Raw genomic sequence first — 22356 nt, forward strand, 5'->3', positions numbered from 1 at the left:
CAACTGTTATTTTTAAACATTGTACCTTGAAAGGCATTTATAAACACTTACACTGTATTTAGGAAACATGGTACCTTATGATTAATTAATACAAGAATCATATTTTGTATGGTACAATAAATTATTGTACACGTAACTTCATGAGTCTTGGAGCTACCATAATGATGACTAAGGTTTCCAAGGTATAAATACTGTAAATTTTAGTAAACAAGTTGACAATACTGAATATATAAAATTGTAACGTAAGAAGACAACAAAGGTAAGTGTTAAGATATTATCTAATGCTTAGAATTATACAGAAACATAAGAAAAACACCTTGTACACTTTTTAAATCATTTGTCATTATGCAATATTTATTTACAACATGTATTGGTTCTACGCATGTCTTCTATAAACAGCCACAAAATTAACATATATACAGGCACCAATATATGGGTGGGTTAACTGTGCACGATGCACTGAACATACAATCCCAAGTTAACAATACTATTTGCAATTTGCAAAGCCCTAGCGAACGACTCAAGATGCTGTGCTTTCGATTGCACCTACAACAAAAATCTTGTAACTTATTATGAACATCTAAATATGGCCCCTGAAACATCAAACATCTTCAGTACGGTGATTTTTAAAAAAGTAACAATAACACCTATATTACAAGCACCACTACTTCTCTTAATTTCACGATTTTACACGTTTAATTGAACTAGTGATAAATGGGCAGTTACTTACATTTCTTTTCCTTGTGCTTTGTGTGTGAACAGTGCATTTTTTTATTAATTTTTTAAGGGATTTCACTTTATAGGAGGAAAAAAATACATATATCTATATATCATCCATTTGATGAGGCATCATCATCTGTGAACAAGGATAAGATTCTATATAAAGTCGTCCTTGAAATTCAAACCCATGAATCACAACATGCAATCCTCTATTAGAAGTAAGAACGAAGTCAGGGAATATAATATGTTATTGAAGGAATATGTATTTAATAATGCTTTATCAAGTACAGTATTGTTTATTACGAAAACTGGCAGAAATGCAAAGCAAGTAAATAAAAAAACAGGAAATTCAGATTATACCATTGCATTGCCTTCATCTAAATTATTTACATGTTATCAATGAACCCTTATTCATTCTCCATAAGAAGTGACACCAAATATTAAATAAAAGCCTTACAATTTATTTAACAATTTTTGCAGAACTTATTGCATGAAACTTGTATTTACACATAAAAATATATTCATATATATTAGTATGGATTTATCTTAATATACGTGTTACCTTACAAACTGCATACTACAATAACATTCATGTTGAATCTTTCGTACACTACTTTTAACACTTGAATATAAATAATTGATTAAATGGCGATCTTACTCGTGTTAATTGTGTAAGCATGTGCGGTTTACAGCTGTTTCAGTGCTTCTTCACACCATCCTCAGCCGAGATCTAGTAGGCTCTGAGGATGGTGTGAAGAAGCACCGAAACAGCTGTAAGCCGCACATGCTTACACAATTAACACGAGTAAGGTCGCCATTTAATCAATTATTTACAATAACATTGATAAAATTGGTATTAACAATGTTGCACCTCTAGATATTGGTACATGTATTCAAACACAACACTGTTATGTAATTTATGCTTTGGTTAATAAATTAGAAAGTTATTCAGACTCAGATTCCTTTACAGTTAACAGAAGTACAGCAAACATTATCTCCTTTATTGTTTCTCTGATGTAATTACAAGGAGTTTTATTGCTGTTCTTTTTGAAAAAAAAAATATTAACCTATCTACATTTATGAATATGTTTATTTCTACATGCACCTTTACAGTACGAAAGGACTCCACATTAAACTTTTCTTCGCACATAAAAAATCCAGAATTCATACTTTCATATGTAGTTTTCACGAAGCACTAATAGCTGGGAGTTAAAATGTAACAAATAAATCATACAGGCATTGTTTGGAATTGATTATTACATTATTCCACAGAGGCAAACTTGATTATGTATGTGCTCATAGCATTCTTGTAACAACTGTATATACTTTATCTTGTTTTCTATAAACATTACCCGTTTATATTAACATAGCAGTCAATTGACTTATCATTTAACTAAGTAATATCACATCCATATTTCGAACTTCATTGTTATCAATGTAAAATGTTTTCATTTTTAATAGGTTAGTAATAAGAAAGTAAGGGAATGAACGAAGTGACGCTATTTAAACCCTTTCCTTATATTGCTCACAAAAAAATATATTCTATGACACTCATGGAGAGCCATGACCTACCAGCTGACTGCTAGCCTCATGTCCATATCCTTCAGTAGAGGCGAACGATAATTCAACCAGTACAGGAGTAATGTGTGGTCAGCATGATGATCACTCCCCCTCCCCCTCCAGCTCAGCTTGTGAAACCGATTTTAGCTACTCCCAAATTCATCATGAAGCTGAGTGGGCACAAGCCCCATACACTGGCTGAAATTACATGAACAAATTTTTTCCCCTATGAAGACTTGAAACAACATTAATTTCTTAATGCTAGCTCAAGGCATGATGCCTTAGACCACGCAAGTATGGAGCAGAATTATCTACTTTTATAAAATTATGTAGCCTATAATAATTCATAATGTTATTTATAACATGTAACGTTTAATTTTTCTTTTCAACTTGTTTAGCTAATAAATGATATGTAATTTTTATCATCAACATTGTAACAGCTTTTTATATCGACAACATACAAAATAAATATAAAAGTGAAAACAATAATATTATGTTTTTCAACCCGAAAATAATAGAGTGAAAGATCGATTATTATCCATATGCGTAAGTACTGGTACATATTTAATTGTTCTGTTAATCTTATTTCCCATCCTTCACTATTTGTGTAGGTTCGAGAAAGCTTATTATCAACTGATTTGCACAATGTGCACATTGGCATGTATGAGACAAGACTGGGAATGTGCAATCTATTATTGATCTTAGCTTTCCAGATATTGTCTTTTGATTTTGTAGGTATGGCATAGTGATTTATATTTGCGACAATGAAATTAACATTAAACTATTTTAAAGTTTGTGTGAAATGATAAATTCAAGTTAAATTACTGTTTCATATGGATAGGAAATATATAATGATCATTAATGGTGGTCTCACGAAGAAGTGATTTGTCTTGTCCTCCTCCTGTTTTTAAAGACGTTTTATGTACCCAAGGTAAAAAAAAAATGCATTTTCTTCACATCGTTATTCTAGTCTTTCTCGTATGAAACTATTTACACAATACTAGTCATACAGAAAATCGAACGATATGAAAAGTCATACAGAAATGTATTATAATATTATATAATGAATGTATTCCATGAAAATAATTACATTAGGAAATGTTAGAAGAGGAAAGAAGAAAATTTAAAGCAAATTAAAATCCACACCTGAGAATAGTAATGAGTACTGGACTCATCTAAAAAGCTGTATACAAAAAACAGCAGAAGAAACAATAGGATACAGAGAAGGAGTGCGAATGAAGAAACCTTAGGTCCTAGGGAGAATGTTGGAGAAGATGAGGAAAGAAGAACATGGAAGAAGGTAGAAGAAACTACAGGAAACTAAACAACTAAGAAGAGAAAATGTTAAGGCCAAGGAAGACTGGATGAAAGAGAAATGTAAAGAAGTAGAGGATCTACAGAGAAACGGAAAATATGATTTAATGTACTGTGAAGTTAAATGTTTGGACTTCACAAATAAGAACAGAAAATCCATGTGGTTGATAGAAGACGAAACAGGAAATGAAAAACAGACAAACAAGGAATACTGAACACATGGGCGAAATATGAGACAGGGAATCATCCAGATAAGTTAGCCATAGAAGATGAAGAAAAAAGATTTTCTATATTAAGAGAAGTTGAATTAGCACTTAGGGAAATGAAGAATGTGAAAGCAACAGGAGTTGATGGAATCCCCATTCAGTTAGTAAAATGTTGGGTGAAGACAAGGAAATTCTATTATTATGCAACGAAATATATGAGAAAGGCAAATGGCCTGAAGTTTTCACGGAGACGGTGTTGCTGCCAATACCAAAGAAAAACAATGCCAAGAAATGTAAGGAGTTCAGGACTATCAGCCTGATATCGCACTGTGAAAATTCTCCTGCGAATACTGAATGACATTTATATTCTAAGATGGAAGGGCAGTTGAAAGAAGAACAGTTTGGTTTTAGAAAAGGTACAAGGGATGCAATTGGACTACTATGAACAATCGGCGAAAGATACCTAGAGAAGAATAAAGAAGTGTATATAGTATTTGTGGACTTAGAAAAGGTATATGACAGAGTGAATTGGAACAAACTGATGGAAATCCTGAAGAAAATAAATGTGGATTGGGAAGACAGAAGGCTGTTCAGTGATCTATATATGAAACAAGAAGTCGAAGTCAGGATAGGAGAAGAAATGTCTGCAGGAAGTAAAATAGGGAGAGGAGTACAAGGATGCTCTTTATTATCTACCTTGTTCAACATCTACTTGGAGGATTTGGTGAAGAACGGTTTTCAGAACATGGGAGGGGTAAAAGTAGGAGGAAGAATAAAGTGCATAAGATTTGCTGATGATATGGCATTGTTAGCGGAAGAGGAGATGATATTAAGGGATATGCTACTGGGGCTAAATAACAGCTGTGGGCAGTATGGAATAAAGTTAAATGGAAACAAGACGAAGACCATGGTTGTCACAAGAAAAATAAAGAAGATAAACTTGTGAATTTTAAATGAGGCAGTAGAGCAATTGAACAACTTCAAATACTTGGGATGTACTATAAGCAGTAACATGAGCTGCAGTCAGGAAGTCAAAAGAAGGATAGCAATGGCAAAGGAAGCTTTTAATAGGAAAAGAAGCATCTTCTGCAGCCCTCTGGAAAAAAAAAAACTAAGGAAGAGACTAGTGAAGTGCTTTGTGTGGAGTGTGGCACTGTATGGGCCAGAAACATGGACATTAAAACGAAGTGATGAGAAATGATTAGAGGCATTTGAAATGTGGATATGGAGAAGAATGGAGTGTGTGAAGTGGACAGACAGAATAAGAAATTAAGTTGCATTGGAAAGAGTGGGTGAAGAAAGAATGATGCTGAAACTGATCAGAAAGAGAAAAAGGAATTCGTTGGGTCACTGGCTGAGAAGAAACTGCCTACTGAGGATGCACTGGAAGGAATGGTGAATGGAAGAAGAGTTCGGGGCAGAAGAAGATATCAGATGATAGACAATATTAAGATATGTGGATCATATGCGGAGACTAAGAAGAAGGCAAGTTACTACTTAAATCTGTGCATAAAAACCATTATTATTAATTCTTTATATTACGTTGCTTATGATAATCAGATGTTAATATAAATTAGAATCATAGTGTGACTGGTATATAGAAATGTAAGGTACAGCATAACTTGTGTGTTGATATTAAAATATTAAAATGTTGCAATATTATATTGCTTATGACCAATAATATTCGGAAAGTAAGTAAAGACTCAATACTAACCAATGTAAAGGAAAGATGTCCAAAATGAAGGTGACTTTTCTTTTTTTCACAATTTTTCTTGAGCACAGTACTTTTTTCTCATACTGCATGCATGATGTTCTCTACTATGTGCCAGATAAAATATTATCAGGATGTTGCTAAGGCTGGCCATTTCCTCATGGAGTGATGATAATGAGGTAATGATGATTTTATATTATGACCAAAGAAACGGGAATATTTTGAGAAAAACTACCTAAACAACTCTGTGTATTGCAAATATTTCAACTCACTGATATTTAAATTCAGATACTTGTATAGAAACTTGGTCTATACTAGCAACCACTAAATAAAGCGGTTAAGAGAACTTATGCTGTTGCCAAGATTATCTAGTGACTGGCATTGAAATATTCAATTGAACACGCTATTTTGGAGCACGAGGCAGTTTGTTCTATTTCGAGCTCCTGATGTTATCTCAAATATTGTTGAAAAACAAAATATACTACTAGCTTCAGGAAAGACTTCTGATTTCAACAGTATTATTTTCCATATAAACCACTTTAATCTTTTAGTTTTCCTGGAAAATGGTCTTACAAATGTTGTTTGGATCGTGAGTGCTCAAGCACAGGACACAGTAAGTACTTTCAGATTTCATTATTAATCTGTTTCAGTTTTATTAAAATATATTTATTTGGTTATGGTTTACAATATAACTTTTTACGTTTTTGGAATAAATTTCGATGTGTATAATCGATGTTTTCAAGGTTTTTAAGTATTACGTTAATATTTATATTTTGCCTTTCAGATGTTTCCTTCCTACAATTAACTGCAACGAAAGCTTTATCACTGTATTTTGAATGGTTTTCTTTCCCAACTTTTCCTTAAATGCTATATATTGGGCTGTGTAATACAGATAAAAACTACTGTAAAATTACGTTTACATTAAATTACAATGTATCAGGCATCGTTTCTAGCTTCAAGATAGTCTACGATTTCTTAGTTATTGTCTTCACTCATCTTACTATTTCCTTGGCCCAATCGTCTGTTTGAAGTTTTTTTCACAGACCGGCATGTGGGAGGGGGGGAGGTCGTGCTTTTACTAGGCAGCACTGCACTGTAAGTGTTGCCAATCCATGCTCAGAGGTAACAGACTCTCAACCATCTGTCACTTCGCCATTCCCATACTTGACAACAGTGCAGTTTTCCTCAACTGCCTGATTTAGTGGCCGCTAGTTTAAGCATCCTGTTGGCAGGTCAATTACACACTTTAAAATAATGTATAACAATTTAAGTTGCATCTCCTATGAATAAAGCTTCACTTTGTAACTTCGTGTTTCAATGATACGAATGTCTGAAGTAAGTGTACCAGTGCTGTCAGGAGAACAAGAAAATTTGTCTTTTTTTTTAACGTTAGTTAAAGGGAAGAATTACATGGGTAATGTTTATGCTACTTTAGTGCAAATAGAAGTAAAATGCAATGTTTATCCTATTAATTTGACCATTTCAATTTTCGCAATTTCTTACATTTGCCCAAAAGTTGAAATTCCCATTTAGTTTGAATACTTCATGCTTTACTGAGCAGGTAAATAAGTGAAAGAAAGAAAATAACTTTTTTCTTTACACACACTGAGATGAGCAGCCACAAAATGAAAATTTGGCAACTTGCATGGATGTAATACAATTATTTTATCTAAGTTATAATACAGTGTGTTTCAGAATACTATCCCTATTTTCAGATGTGATAGCAGGCATATAATGAACATTTGTTTATTATTTATTTTGAAAGACACTCTTTCAGCTTTCCCAATAACAGGACTGCCTCAATGGACAAAGCGTAACTAACACACAGAGTGAAAACAAAAGTGAAACTGGACAGGAAAGACCACAAAAGAGAACTGTAGAGAACGAACAAAAAAGAGAAATTAAGAACAGGAAAGATAATAGCATACATATAATAAGCCTAAATATAGTAAAGAAACAGATTAGATGTTCAAACAAAAGTTCTTCCTTTTAGGAAACAAAGTACAGGTGGTATTTTAAAATGGCAAGTGATCCTATGATAGCAGTAAGGTAAACATCACAAATGAAGTCGTCGTTCAGCTGAATCTTCTTGCAGAAGCTGACAAAGAAGTGAGGTATTGTGCTTCTAGCGCCAACCATTAGCCAAACTACTTCAATGGAGGTGAGGTGATATTTCTCCAAATAGAATGGAACTGTGGGCTCAGCATGGACTTCAGCAGGCTGTTGTTCCTGTGCTTTGAACCTGACTGTCGGGTTGATAATGTAGGCGGATGTAGAGCCTGCTGAAATGGCAAGCTTGTCAATTCCCTCTTGAGAGATGCCATGGACTTCTTCGTATACAATGAGACCTTTCTTCCTTAAGGTTTCGGCAATCATGGACCTGATTCTGTAATGTCTAGAGTTCTGCAGCATCTTGCTGGAAGGACAGGCACCCAAAACGTGGTCAAGAGTTTCAATCTCACTGATGTAACGACAATGATTTCCATCTCGGGACCTTCGTGGTATAGCACGCAGCGGACAAACATTAGCTGTCATTTTAAGAGCTAGTCTCCATTCACTGCTAGTAATGTCCAGAAATCTTCTTTACATATAGTAATACAAAAGAAATTATTTCAAAAAATGTCTACGTGAAAAGTAATTTGTTTATTTAATTTTGCTGGATACCAGTATAGAGCAAATTATTCAAATATTATTAAAATGACACTGAAAATATTATAAAAACTGTTCCCGACCTTATTAGCACTGCCATAACACCATATGCAAGACTGCTAATTAAATATTTGTAAACTAATAAATTTTAAATCACTAGAAATTTATAAACATATTTACTAGAAATTTAGAAACATATCTCACAACTTCATTGTTCTATATATACACTTTTAACACACATAATCACTGATTAACTTTTTATCTTCTTTACTGTGTTAATATGAGGATATTACCAGGCTGATTAGTTTCGAAGTGATATTCTTCATTTTGGACACTGAAAAATATCACTTCGAAACTAGACAGCCAGGAATTTCCTCATATTAACCACAGTAAAGAAGATAAAAAGTTAGGGATATCTGACAAGTTATTTTGTGACATACAACTAAAACACAAACTATGGCAATGAATATAGTTAAAACACAATAAAGACAGTTATGGACAATAATAAGATCAATGAATAATTTTGACTTTACTGTATTATCTCGACACAGAAGCATTTCCAGACAATACTTTATTAAGAAAATATGTTTAATTACATATCTTCTATCACATTTGAAAATTGAAAAAAGTTATTCTGAAATATCATGAAACCACCGTAGTCCAGTGGCTTACAGTGCTGGACTTATAATTATGTAGACCCATGTTCGATCCCTGGTGTACCCCCAATTTGTAACTTGTGTTAAGTCCATAGTCCAGGTACCATAGGGATTTTCTCCAGAAGCTCTGGTTCCTCTGTGGCATTTCAACAAATCTCATCTCATCTAAGCTTGGGTGTAGCATAGACCAGTCTTCTATGGTGCACCCTGGGCAACGACTACGTCAGTAAATTGGTCTATACAACTGGCTTTATATGGATAAATGACGAGCAGTCAAGTACCCACCATCGGTTCATACACCAGTTTCCAACTGTCATGAGCATGTGCACTTGGAATTTACGAGCAGAAAAGTCGATGTGCGCATGCTCATGACAGTTGCAAACTGTAGGAAATCGCTGTAAGAACAAACCTTATATGAAACACCTTATATAAATGCTTAAGTAGTGGAGGAAAGACAGACAAATGTTCACCTTTGTGAAAACAAATACAAATGCATAACACAGCTTCAGTAACAGTTTATATTTCACAGTTTGAAACCAAAAGGATTTTTTGTTGTTAAGTTTTGAGGAAACTGTCATACAATTAAATATAATCAATATTAACATGAGAGGACAATGCAAATAAGGAGTGGAAAAGGCATCTGCAAAGATTTCAACGCTGCTGCAACTTAAATTTGAACAAGTAGTTGCAAATTATATACAATTCAACATTAATACATACAATTCCTTGAGCTTCAACCTTACTTCTAAAATTGGTCTATGCAAACTATCCACTCTCATGCAGATATGTCTCGTTTATGTAAACAACGAATTCCCTTTCTTTTCTCAAAAAGAGAATAAATCAGAGTAGCAACAACTATCCATAGTTTCCTTGTGACATTTTCAACATTATATCTCTCTTGATGGAGATTTGATTCACGCAAACAGACTAACTCACGTTTTCAAACACCAACCAGATCTGTAAATGTTCCCAAGTGATAGCTGTATGTTGAAAAGTGAATTAGTATTGTTTCAAATATTTATTCTATTTTATTTCACCACACTTTGCATATATATTTTTTTCTGGAGAGGGGAAGAGGAAATTTTCTTCAAGTGACCCTTTATACTACATTACTTATATATATATGTATATGTATTATAATCATTATTTAATAACATTTACAATATTTATCTTTGGTATCCTGCAGTCTGCAAAATTTAACACCAACAAAACAAAACATATAACATAGCCATGCAGCTGCAGATAATAAGTTATCAAATTTGAGTTTTTTAGTATTGTCATTGATGCTTGCTTGATCCATAAATCACTTACACAAATTATCCCTCACCACACCTTTACATTAAGGAAACGAACCCAAATAATAATCATAATATCTATGACAACTTCAGGATTTCTAAATAGACTTCTTTTTTCCTTTGCCTCAAAGCATTGTGAGTCAATATCTAAAGGACGGTGACCTAGGCCAGTGATTCTCTGAAGTATGGGATATTGGTTACTCCAAAACGGTTTTATATATACACACTCATACCAGAACCCTCATTACTACCAGAAATGGACTTCAGATCAAAACACAATTTCAGTTCTTTGCCTTGCAATCATGTATTACTAGAATAAGATACAAAATTCAGCATCTTAATACCCACTGGATCTATTATTTTTATTGGTATGGATGTATAAGGTAAAATTGTCCAGACAGACTGATTAAGGAAATGAAGGAACAAGGAAAATAAGAAAGAAAAACACGAGAGAACCACTGACACAGATCAGTGCTGTACAGTTAACATCACTATATGTTCGCAGAAAAATAATTACATTATCATATAAGCCTATGTAACAAGCAGCATTTGTGGTAAATAAACAAAAAAAAAAAAGCAGATCATTGTCGTACAGGAACTTAATCAGCTTTGTTTATGACGAGATAGTTCTAGGTCATCCCAAAGGTATTATGCAGCTGAAAACTGCTCCCTTCCCTGAGTACTAACAATCATATATTTCAGTTGTGATTGTTATGAAACATACCAATGTCATTATGAAAAAAATCAATAATATAACAGCTGTAACAACAACGTAAACACATCTCAATTATTTCACTCACCAACTATCATTAATAATGAATGGTCCTATTGAACAACTTACCATTATAAACATAAATATTAGAAATAATGTAAAATAAAAAGTAAAATAAAATTGTTATGTGACTATAACATACTTTCTCACATATTTTATGTAATAAATCAAATAATCACGGTTTTGTCGATTACAAGGACTATATTCTCCCATATTCCTTTCTCTTCTCCATTCAAGCCTTGAGACATTCTCTGCTTAAACCATCTTATCGCTCACATAAAATTTACTAAACAATCCAGTTGTCCTTCATTTATTGTAACGATCAGCTTTATATATATCCCATAGAGGGGATTAAGGTGTGATACAAGCTAATTTAATGTTTTGACAAGTATTTACAACCTATGATATTTTTTTCCATGTACTGATCTTACTGCTAAATGACTAACATTTTCAAAATAATTTGTGGAAATCACCTGTCCCAGAGACATGCAAACTATTCTATTTCATTAGATATGGTCTTTAAAAATAAGATGTTACAGACAACATACAGTAAATCATAATAATCACCTTGGTAATTCAGTTGACAGGACACTGACTTACAATGATTGTGATCCGGGTTTGAATCCCAGTAATGGTGGAGTTGTATTTGTGATGGACAAAGCACAAAGTTCCTGGAAGGTTTTCTAAGGATTCTCCCATTTCCCTGCATCATTCAATTGCCATTCTCTACTTCAATATTTATTAGCATCATCAGTGGCATTACTCAAAATGGTGCCAGTGTGATGTATTGTGACAAGCGTAAAGATAGCATCAGTCTGAGGAGGCCCTAGTACACTTTCGAGACTGAGGTGAAGCGCACTGCAGTGAGACTTCACCAGAACTGTAAAGACGTACAAGTTGAATTGACAGATGGCATCACGATATCTACAAGTGCATGACAGTTCTGACTTCAAATATAAGCAGTGCTAGCCTTCAGGCCCTCTCCTTCATAACAGAGTAAGAAAAAATCAACACTGTGTCTTTTTTCACTATTATAATAGATTTTAATACAGGAAAATTGACTGTACACCTATACAGACAAATGAAACACCAAAACTACTTTCTATGTATCAGAGACGCTGAAAACGCATTTCCGTGAAAATCTCAATGCTGTTTTTTTTTTTTGTAGCACCACAATACTTTATACTTTCTATACTGTGAAGTTAAAACCTTACTGTTTATCCTTCTCATGTACAAATTAAGTTTGAAATCAAAAGGGAAACTAGATTTAAGTTCTATGGAACAATAGCTGTCCCTACTTGACCCTATGGTTCTGAAACATAAGTAGTAACACAAAAAATTAAAGATTTATGAGAAATACAAAGTGATGTAGAAGATTAGACTTCATAAAAAACGAGATGTAAGGAGTTCATTATTATCATATTATCCTCTCATGAGTTTACCCCCAAGTGGATTTCGTCTGTAACATAAGAGGTGGTATTAAAAATTTTTCGCATTTGATCAGCAATGTTAGCAGTGTGATGCTACAGGAGATGGCTATACTAGCATATCTCATGTGAGTATACAAAATTTCGGCAAGTGAATGGATGCATTGACATTTTATATTCTTTCGTTTGGAGCTATGTATTTAGCGTATGGCAATTTTAAAATGAATCCAAGAAAAAAACAATGTGTGTATATCACATTTTGTGGGAATCTAGAGAAGAGTGTGTTGGAAACATTTGCAATGATTACATGAGTATTTGGGGATGAAAGTAAGAGCCATACATGGCATATTTGGTATGACGAACACCCAGGGAGGCCATCTCAACTGCACAATGCTCAACACTGTTGCCAAAGTTCGGCAGTTCATTCGTGAGGATCAATGTCAAACCATATGTGACCTTGCTGATAAAATGGGCATTGGTTATGGGACATGTCAACGGATTGTGATTTTGTTGAATTGGGCCAAGAATCCTGAGAGCTGATCAGGAGCATTGTGATGACATCTGACATTCCTCTCTGCAGGCTGCCTCAGATGATCCAACCTTCTTGTCTAGGATTTTCACAGGTAATGAGAGTTGGATTTACTACAGTTATGACCCTGAGACAAAGCAATAATATTAAATTCTCCCAATGGAAAAATCCATGTTCACGAAGAACAAAGTGAAGAGTATGCTCATCATTTTCTTTGATATCAAGGGGATTATGTACAAATAATTCATCCTACCAGGCCAAAGAATAAATTCACACCTATTACTGCAACATTTAGCAGCAGATGTGTGAAAATGTGCAAAGATATTGCACCGAACTTTGACAGTAAAAGAACAGGCTGTTGCACCATGACAATGTGCTAGTTCACATTTCCTTGTTCACCACGAACTTTCTCACCAAAATATTACTGTTGTTCTCCACCTACACTACTCGCCTGTTGGTTGCCTGTGACTTATCTCTGTTCCCCCAAATGAAGATCAAGTTGCTTCTGATTTGACATGGTAGACGATCCAAGCAGAAACACAGGTAATACTGGACACTCTCAGAAAAAAATGTCTCATGGCCAATAGACTCCAGGTGAGTTTTGACGAGGTAGCAGCACCAGTTCCGAAAATGTTGGATACCACCTCGTATGAGTCATAAATGATAAAATAAAAGACCATTGTGACAAAATGGTTACTACACATACATAGAAAGACAGATACCAGACCGTCAAAAATAGCATATGACTACAGATCATCAGAAACGAGAAATATAGGGAGGTCAAAGAAGAGATGAAAGGAACAACAATAATGTCAGAACAGGCATAAGCCTAATCAGTAAGGTGGAGAAGCAGAACACGACCAGACTCTATAAATACAATTGCTTAAGGCAGCCTATGCTGACACAATACATCCAGTTTCAGATGTAAAACTGTTTACCCACCCAGTACTATCATACTCATAACACAGGAATATATTGAATTAGTTTAAGTTTACGACACTTTGGCTTTGTCTTACGGATGTCACTTTTTTTTAGGTGGACGCATTTGTTTATATGCTGATAAATATTTGTGATTACAGGACAAATTCTATTTAGTAAAATTTATGATATATCGTAATATGTCTACGGCTACCATGTGGCAAGATCAGAATTTTCAGCCAAGGTAACCTATTTTGTTTAATTTTATTCAATTTTTACTTGAATTGGCAATAAGCATGGCTAAGGGACTATTATTAGTTGCACAAAGTGGTAATGATAGTTGGTATGAAATTAATCAGATGTACCCTCTCGATAAATCAGCATGAGTGGAGCAAAATATTTATCCCTCTATTTAAGATCTTCAACTTGAAAGAAATTTCACACAATATACATAGAACCACGAATTTAGGTGATTTATGCACATATATTGTTTTAAACAATTTTACATACCTGAAGCTCATAACTTAACTCAATTTGAATTATTAAACATGTTACTTTAGAGAATTTATTAGATTAGACTATGTAATGAAAACAGTACCTTGCAATAAAGTAATATGGTTTAAAGAAGAATGTAATTAAATGTGTGCAATAACTAAAATGGAGTACGCACGCAATAAAAATTAACAATTCTGCAACTATATTTAAATGTAATTACAAAAACAAATTTAAAACCCAACTTTTCTGTATTACATTAAAAAAAGTGTTTTTTTTTTTTTTTAAGCATGATGCAATATGATAATGTGATATGCGACAAAATATTTCATTTGAAAGACTACATAGTAATTGATGTGAGAGTTCTGTTCATTAAGAAATTTTGATTAAATGAATTATAATCTCATTAACATGATTTTTGTGCTAGACACAATGTTTATTTTCCAAATAATCCTACATCAAATGAGTGGAACCCATGAAGAACACCATCCTTGTGGCTTTATGTAGCGAATTACCTCACTAACAGAAGAGTTCTGTCACACACTTGAGGTTTACTGTAGTAACAAACGAATCTTTCAATTATGGAATTTGTAAGTACAGTTTATTATAGATGAGTTCTAGGGGAAGCAAGTCAGTCGAAATATTAAATTGACGTAATATGTTATATGTACAATGTGTGAATTTCATTGAAGTAATTAAAGTAACATATAAAGAGATATATAGCAAAAAAAAAAAAAAAAAAGAAAAAAAAAAGTGTAGTAAAAGCATAAACTTACGTTATTATAAAGTATTGCAGAAAGGAGGGTAAATTTCAAACATTAAGAAACGGAAATTGTGTATTGAACCAGACGAAATGGATGCAAGACAGCAAATTATTAGAAACAGACCAAAGCATTTGATACTAATCACCGATGTTTATTTTTTCACTTGTAGAGTCGGGGCAAGTAATGGCAAGTCAAAGGCCTTGTCACTGGACAAAATACACTATATAAAGAGTAAAATTACAAACAAAATTCACGAACTTTAAAGTAAGCCTTAATTTGACACGCAAATACAATAATAAAATATATTATAGTGCATGTGGTCTTTCATATGCATCTTCATTACTCTTTACTATTTATACGTTAGTTTGGCACAAACGATTTTAATAATGCTGTCTATGTAAAACAAGTTTTCACATTTAATCAGAGAGAGACTGACTATATATGGATGGATAAGGGAGTGAAATACGTAAATTAAGGCAAAAAGTACTGCTTTCTCACAACAAAAGAATTTAAGTGCAATTAAATATTTGATCATAGATTACAACGTAACTTAATAATGACTTAAAATCTGTAACATCGTGGAAAAAAAAATGTAACCCTATAATATAGCAGGAAAAAAAGTCTGTACCCATAGGTGAAAACATTCTATTTATCATTTAAGCCTCTACAGATAATATGTGGGGAACAATTTTCAGTATATTTACATACATTACAGTTGAAGACTGACCTTGGACCATCTCTATGCAAGGGACTGCACTATTTTTGTTGCTGTTGCCCCTTTTCAGTATTTCATAACATCTGTCTTATAGGCATTTTGAAGTCTTTTTTGGTGACAGTTAACAGACTTAACCTAACTAACATTATCCACCGACTAAAAGACTCTTTAACATTATTTGAATATAATAATTCAATTGGAAAAATAATAGTAGGATCATCTTTGATTTCATAGCAAATTCTCATTATTCTGTCACGTAAGACCCCTTGATTAGAGCACCACAATAATATCATATAATATAATTTACATAGATATTAATGAATGAGAACACTATTGGAAATAAAACAAAATCACACTGATTCTGATTTGTTTCTTTCAAAATAGAAAGGCTTTTACTTTCAAAAGATCCACAATATTTATCCTGGAAGCTCTATAAGCTATCAACAAATGAATAACACTATAGTAAGTCGTTTTATTTCTGTTACATACACATAACAATATGAGTAAGTAAGGAGCTTAGTCAAAATCTATGCCAAACATGGGTACAGCAAAATGTGTTTCATATGGTTGAAAACACAATTATGGAAGTGACAAATAGTCTGTCCTTAAGGTTAAAACCACATGGAAATTTATTTAGGAGTAGTATAATTATATATCAATATATGAAGCTCTTTTTCTCTCTCTCTCTTTTTTATTATGTCCTTTTACTTTTGTATGAAACGAAAAGTACCTTCAGTTAAGTTAAATTAATTTTCTAATATGTACAAAAAAAATCCTTCATGTAACTGATTGAAAATGCAGTTTCTTTGGAATACCAGTAACAATCAGATTATATATTATATAAAAAATAAATTATTAATTCCTTTAAGGAAATAAACACAGGTGTAATCATTACTTTGCTGTTATCTTCTAGATATTCTTTTACTATTCAACGTTGCTGAACAGATTGTATGTTACATGTCCCTTCAAAGTTCGAAGACGGAATTTCTTTCATCTAAATTTACTATTTTTCCTACAAAATTTTTAGTTATAAATGTATGCTAAGGTCTGAAGGCAGCCTATAACATGTATTGAAAATTATATTTTTTCAATTAGCAGCACTGTGTTCAAGAAAACTGCAATGGTGGACAATTGTGCCGCAACTATTTCAGGAAAACCTTTTCACATCTGCAATTTTTCCACTGAAAATGAAGCACAGGCTGCAGTAAATATGAGATACTGGGGCATTTCACAAAACTGCCAGCATTATTTGTAAGTGTCTACATCTACATTAACTTTAGTAAATTAAATATTTATTGCTTTCTTATCTTAAGAACTTAAATTATCCAACTATCAATTGGTATTTTATATTATGTTTACAGTTTACAACCTAATTCAAATGATATAACCTGCATCAAATCCATTAATATTTCCACATGGTCTCACAGTCGATTTTCATTTAAATAGCACACAAAATTAGTAGAAGTAGGTAATATCACTGCAAATGAATACTTTTATCCTACAGGGATTTTCAAGTTTATCTACCTAGAGAACAACTGCTGATACCGGTACAAGCCATAAAATATTAAGAACATTGTATTGTTAAAGAAAAAAGAGAAGAATGTTAGAATTTTGAAACATCAGAATTATATGTCAATAAAAAATTAGCAATTATAATTAATTAATCTTCATATTCTAGAGATGTATCTAAATTCAAACAATATTATATACACAATTACGGTTTTTTTGTAACTAATATCCATGTTTGGAAGCATTTCTCGAAAACAAATGTAATTTATCCAACTAAGAAATGAATTAGAAGTCTTTTTGACCGTTTAATGTAAGTACAAAGAATTTGTAAGACATATATTTTATAAGTTTATAGAGATCTACTTCGTTTGTAGTATGACTTGACAAATAGTGAAAACAAATTCTATTAAACACCGAAGGTGAAGCGTGTATGTCTTGGCATATTGAGATTCAACCAAAAGCAACTAAATTAGCTGAAGGTACAATTTTTTCCATACAAAATAAAAATGCTTCAATGTAGAAATATGTAAAGAAAGAACATATGCTAAGCTGAACATCACATACAATAATATTTTGTCAGCACATTATTTTAACCCAATATAACATCAGTTCCAGTGGTTTAAGCAATAAGGTCAATTTGTATGTTATTTGTTGTAACATGTGGTCTAAATAAAAGCAAAATGCACTACACACTGAACAATTCAGAAAGCTCGGCCATTTCAAGAGAAGTGAGGGAAGAACAAAAAATATAAAGGTTGTGACCCTGCAGGCAAAGAATAACAAACTGTATCACAGAGAGTAAATAAGAAACTAACAACAAATATACAACACATACACACTCTCAAACACACATTCTTATCTTCAATATTATTTTTGTTGCAATTTTAAATGCCCATATGAAGATTTACAGATGGATAAAAACTTTGCACCTAATGTTTTAAGATTAGCTCAACTTTCATCTTGGAATTAATACATGTGATGAATCACAATAGCTACAAAGCACTTTTATTCAACTCCTTCACATTCTATCCTTAAGACTTGCACACAGAGACAACGTGAGTCTAAATTAAACATAGCTTAGAAGCTACCATACATAATTTTACTTCCGTAATTATCATTTTAACAATATTGTCTATTCATATATTTAACCTTTTTAAGAACAGAGACTATGTAGGAATGCTGATAAAACTATTTATTATATAACTGAGCACAGATAACAATTTTGTCCTAACAGTATTCTATGCTGTAAAATTTAACCCACACAATGATGCTCAATCAAATGTAAATAACAGTAACAGAATATCAATGTTCACCTGATAGTCAATAAAATAAATCTAATTTGATGAAAGCAAGAGGAAAATGAATTATTAAGAAAGTGTGGTAAATAATAAAAATTCAGAGCAACTAGAATGATTTAGAACATAAAAGAGTTTAAATATTGGAGATAGCAATGCTCTAATACCAACATTACAGGTCCATTTACAAGAGGTTCGGACTAAAATCTACTGGCAATGACAAATAGAACATAATATTGTTTCGAAGGTTGGATATAACTTCGTCTTCAGGTGGAAAGAGTGCAAAAGAAAATAAATTGTAGCTCTTATAAACGGTTAAATAATAGATGTCATTCACCCTCTCACCTCCCAAAAAAAATCTTAATCACTTTCTCACTTCAAGATGAAAGTTTATGCAACTTCAGAAATTTCATGTGCTTTATATTTCACCAGCAATGAAAAAGTGCAAAATAAACCTGTATAATATTAATATTAACTGTATCTTTATTGCTTCAATTATGCTTTTTAAGTAGGCCTATAAATAACTCATATTTATAACATTTAACCTATGAGAACTGCAATATGATAACAGGATAATGTTTCTGGGATGTGTCAATGTACCTACATCAAGACTATCTCACCTCGCTCAGCTTTATCAAACAGATTTATGTTGTGAATACCTTGTTGCAGCAAAAATTCGTACCAATACATAGCAAAATATCTTGAACGTTCCTACCATTCATTAATATTTTTTACCTAACACAGAAAATTGTATTAATAAATGCGACATTGACTTAAAATTCATGTACTGATATTAATCAAATAAAATCTTTTCACGAGCTGATTTCACAAGAAATGAAAATAACATATGAAGATAAAAAGCATAATACTAAATAAATAAATATTACAGATAATAACATGTGTTGTATATATTATATTCGTAAAAAGTGACTTAGATAACCTTTGGACAATTGATTCTGACACAGAGAATTGCAAGTTATATGAATGTAGGAGAACTGAAATAATTTACAAACTTTTATTTACGGAATTGAATATATTGAGATGCTTGCCAGATGACAATGAAGAGGAGGAAATACCTAGTCAAAACAATGAATGACATAAAACGAAAATTACTAAATCGTATTTACTTTTGAAAGAACAATTGTATTACTGCAAAACCAACATATCCCTTTACTTGGTAGGGAGATATTTTATGTTTACAAGAAATTATTTACCAAGTCCTTCCTCAGCGACAAGTTGGAGAGGTGTACAACTCTATAATTCTAAATCTACAGAAAATTTTGTTAATTGAGAAAGAGGAGAAATGGGAGGAGAAATTTAAAAGGTATGCAAAAACGCATCCTTGCAAAGAGAGTTCGGGGCTAAGAGAAACTGAATATGTGAGCTCCAAGCCTGATGGCCATTTGTCTCACTCTAGGTTTAGCTGCTCCACTGAAGGATGCTAGTAAATTTTTAAAGGAAAAAGCCGAAAATGAACATAACCTCTTATGTATCATATATGGGGGGGAGGGTTTACAGAAAATTCATATTCTGTTACATTTTATGATGTCTTTTAGCTAAGAACATAATTATGCAGGCTATTTTCAGTTCTTATAAAATTACATTGCTTTGAGATAAGCAAAGCAAAACAGGAGCTGAACTGACTTAGTTTTGAATATAATTACTGACTTTACAAAACTGTTTATCTCCTAACTAGACTTCGTTGTTTAATTATTTAGCAATGAACAATGTTTTACACTTAACAAAGAACTTGCGTATGTTATAATTATAGGTATTATTGGACTGGTAATACTTGTTAAATGCCTTACTACAAATATCAACAAGGACATGGTGTGATGCAAACAAAAATGTATATATTTGGTTCATAATATCACCAGTAAGCTTCTAGAAAGCCTCAACTATACCAATTCAAAACAGAACAAAAATACGAACTTGTCCAATTTAATGTCAGATCATGAAATAATTAAATAAATTGACAAACAATATGCAAAAACTCATTACATTCTCAGCTGTTTTCACTGTTATCTGAAGAAAGAAATGAGCTCTTCTAAAATACCAAACATTTTTCAAACTTAAAATTATGCAAAAAATGAGGAAGATAATAAATATGAAAATTTTGAATTTAATATCAGATCATAAAATAATTAGACATAAATGAATTGACAAACGATATGCAAAAACTAATTATATTCTCAGCTGTTTGCATTTTTATCTGAAGACAGAAATGATCTCTTCTGAAACAAAACTTTTTTCAAACAGAGAGAGAGAGAAAGAGAGAGAGAGAGAAAATTAGTGAGTTTAAACTACAAATATTAAATCTGTCTCAGTGTGGAAGTCTTAAGGATGAGAACCTAAATAAACTGGAGGCACCATTTTACTATTATTGTTTCAAGTTATGTAAACCACATACGTTGCATCCCAGGATGAATTTCAAACTATGTCTGCAAACATATACAATTGATTTGGGCATTTTCTAATTCAACATACTCGCTCCTATAACTTATTCTAATTATTGACATGTATCTCTAGGATGTTTGTCCATTTTACATTACTGCCTAACATCTGTATATACATATGACTGAACAGAGGAAAAATGTACATTCTTGACACGCTATATATATATATGTATATATAAAAACACATAAATATGTATAAATTTTCTGTTGCTGATTTTGTGGCAAGCCACTATTAACATTTCGTAGCATCTCTTTTTGACTGAATACTGTATTCTTCCGTCCTACTCTATGTTAACGTCACCACTTAACTTCAAGGATAAGAAGTGGGAACGATCAACAAATGTAGGCCTCAAGAGTAACAAAATTCTATAAGAAAGCTTTACAATACTTCACTTTCCACAAGCCTCAGATATACACAATTGCTAATATTTAACTGTACCTACAATTTACATGCCTAATTAAATAAACATAATCTCGTAAAAAAAGTATTTCAACAAAGTTCCAAACCCAATTTCTTGGATTGCATGGTCTTCTGAATTACTGTCCAGTGCAGGAGATTATCACACTAAGGTCAACTGTATACAATCTGGGCAGTCTCCAACCATTGCATAGCATTCGACAGTAACCCTAGACCGCATGGCACTCAACATAATCAGCAAATAATTTAGTTTATTCGATAACTTAACATGAACTCAGACAGGGCACTCATGTAGATTGTGGTTGCCTACATGTGTCAAGTTCTCATCTCACTATCCTTCCTAATAGTATGTTTACTAGTATTACCTCACAATTCTTTCCTCGACTTTTTTTCTTCTCTACTGAGTGCCAAGGCATACTCGAGGTCGGCCTGCTCCTGCTCCAGTCTCTTGCGACGCTCCTCCTCCAGTCGGAGGCTTTCAGCTGCCGCCCACGCCAGCTGCTGGTCCTCGGGGGGTATCTCTGTGTGAGCCTTTGATCCGAGGCCGGCAGCAAATGGGTCCGTCAACATGCTACCATTCATCTTGGATGTTGGAGTGGGAAACTCACTTGCAAACCCGGAATCAGTTTCAAGTCCAAATGGATCTACTTTGGCACCGGAGGTTGGAGTCGATTTAATGTCTTTTTCATCATCGAATGGATCGGATATATTGAAAGGATCCTCATAACGATAATTTCGGAAGGGATCCTCCGTGAACTCCAGTCCTGCGTAGCGGTGCTGTGTGGTTGTTTTGGTGATGTTTGAGGTCTTCGTAGTTGTCTGCACCATCTGGCTTGAAACTTGATCTGATGTTTCAGAGAACTGAAGAATGGGGAGGAGGAGCAGAATTGATTTTAAGGCTGAAAAGCATACAAGAAGAAACACAAGGCAGAGTGCCTGGTTACACAGCG

The 22356-nt window shown here is 33.0% G+C and overlaps 1 protein-coding gene across 4 annotated transcripts in view; it reads right to left on the reverse strand.

Moving 5' to 3' along the window:
- Positions 1 to 22356, reverse strand: part of Eps-15 (Epidermal growth factor receptor pathway substrate clone 15) — a 147886-nt gene that overhangs the window by 7537 nt on the left and 117993 nt on the right. For 2 of the 4 annotated variants that reach the window (XM_069825960.1, XM_069825958.1), the window contains exon 18: positions 797 to 22267. In XM_069825960.1, coding sequence (XP_069682061.1) covers positions 21773 to 22267 — 495 coding nt within the window. In that variant the 3' untranslated portion in view covers positions 797 to 21772. Of the gene's footprint in view, positions 1 to 796; positions 22306 to 22356 lie in introns of those variants that run through there. The other 2 variants (XM_069825957.1, XM_069825962.1) reach the window with 2 other exon arrangements.

Source organism: Periplaneta americana, chromosome 5 (assembly GCF_040183065.1).
Source record: "Periplaneta americana isolate PAMFEO1 chromosome 5, P.americana_PAMFEO1_priV1, whole genome shotgun sequence".
In the NCBI taxonomy this organism is placed as follows: Eukaryota; Metazoa; Arthropoda; class Insecta; order Blattodea; family Blattidae; genus Periplaneta; species Periplaneta americana.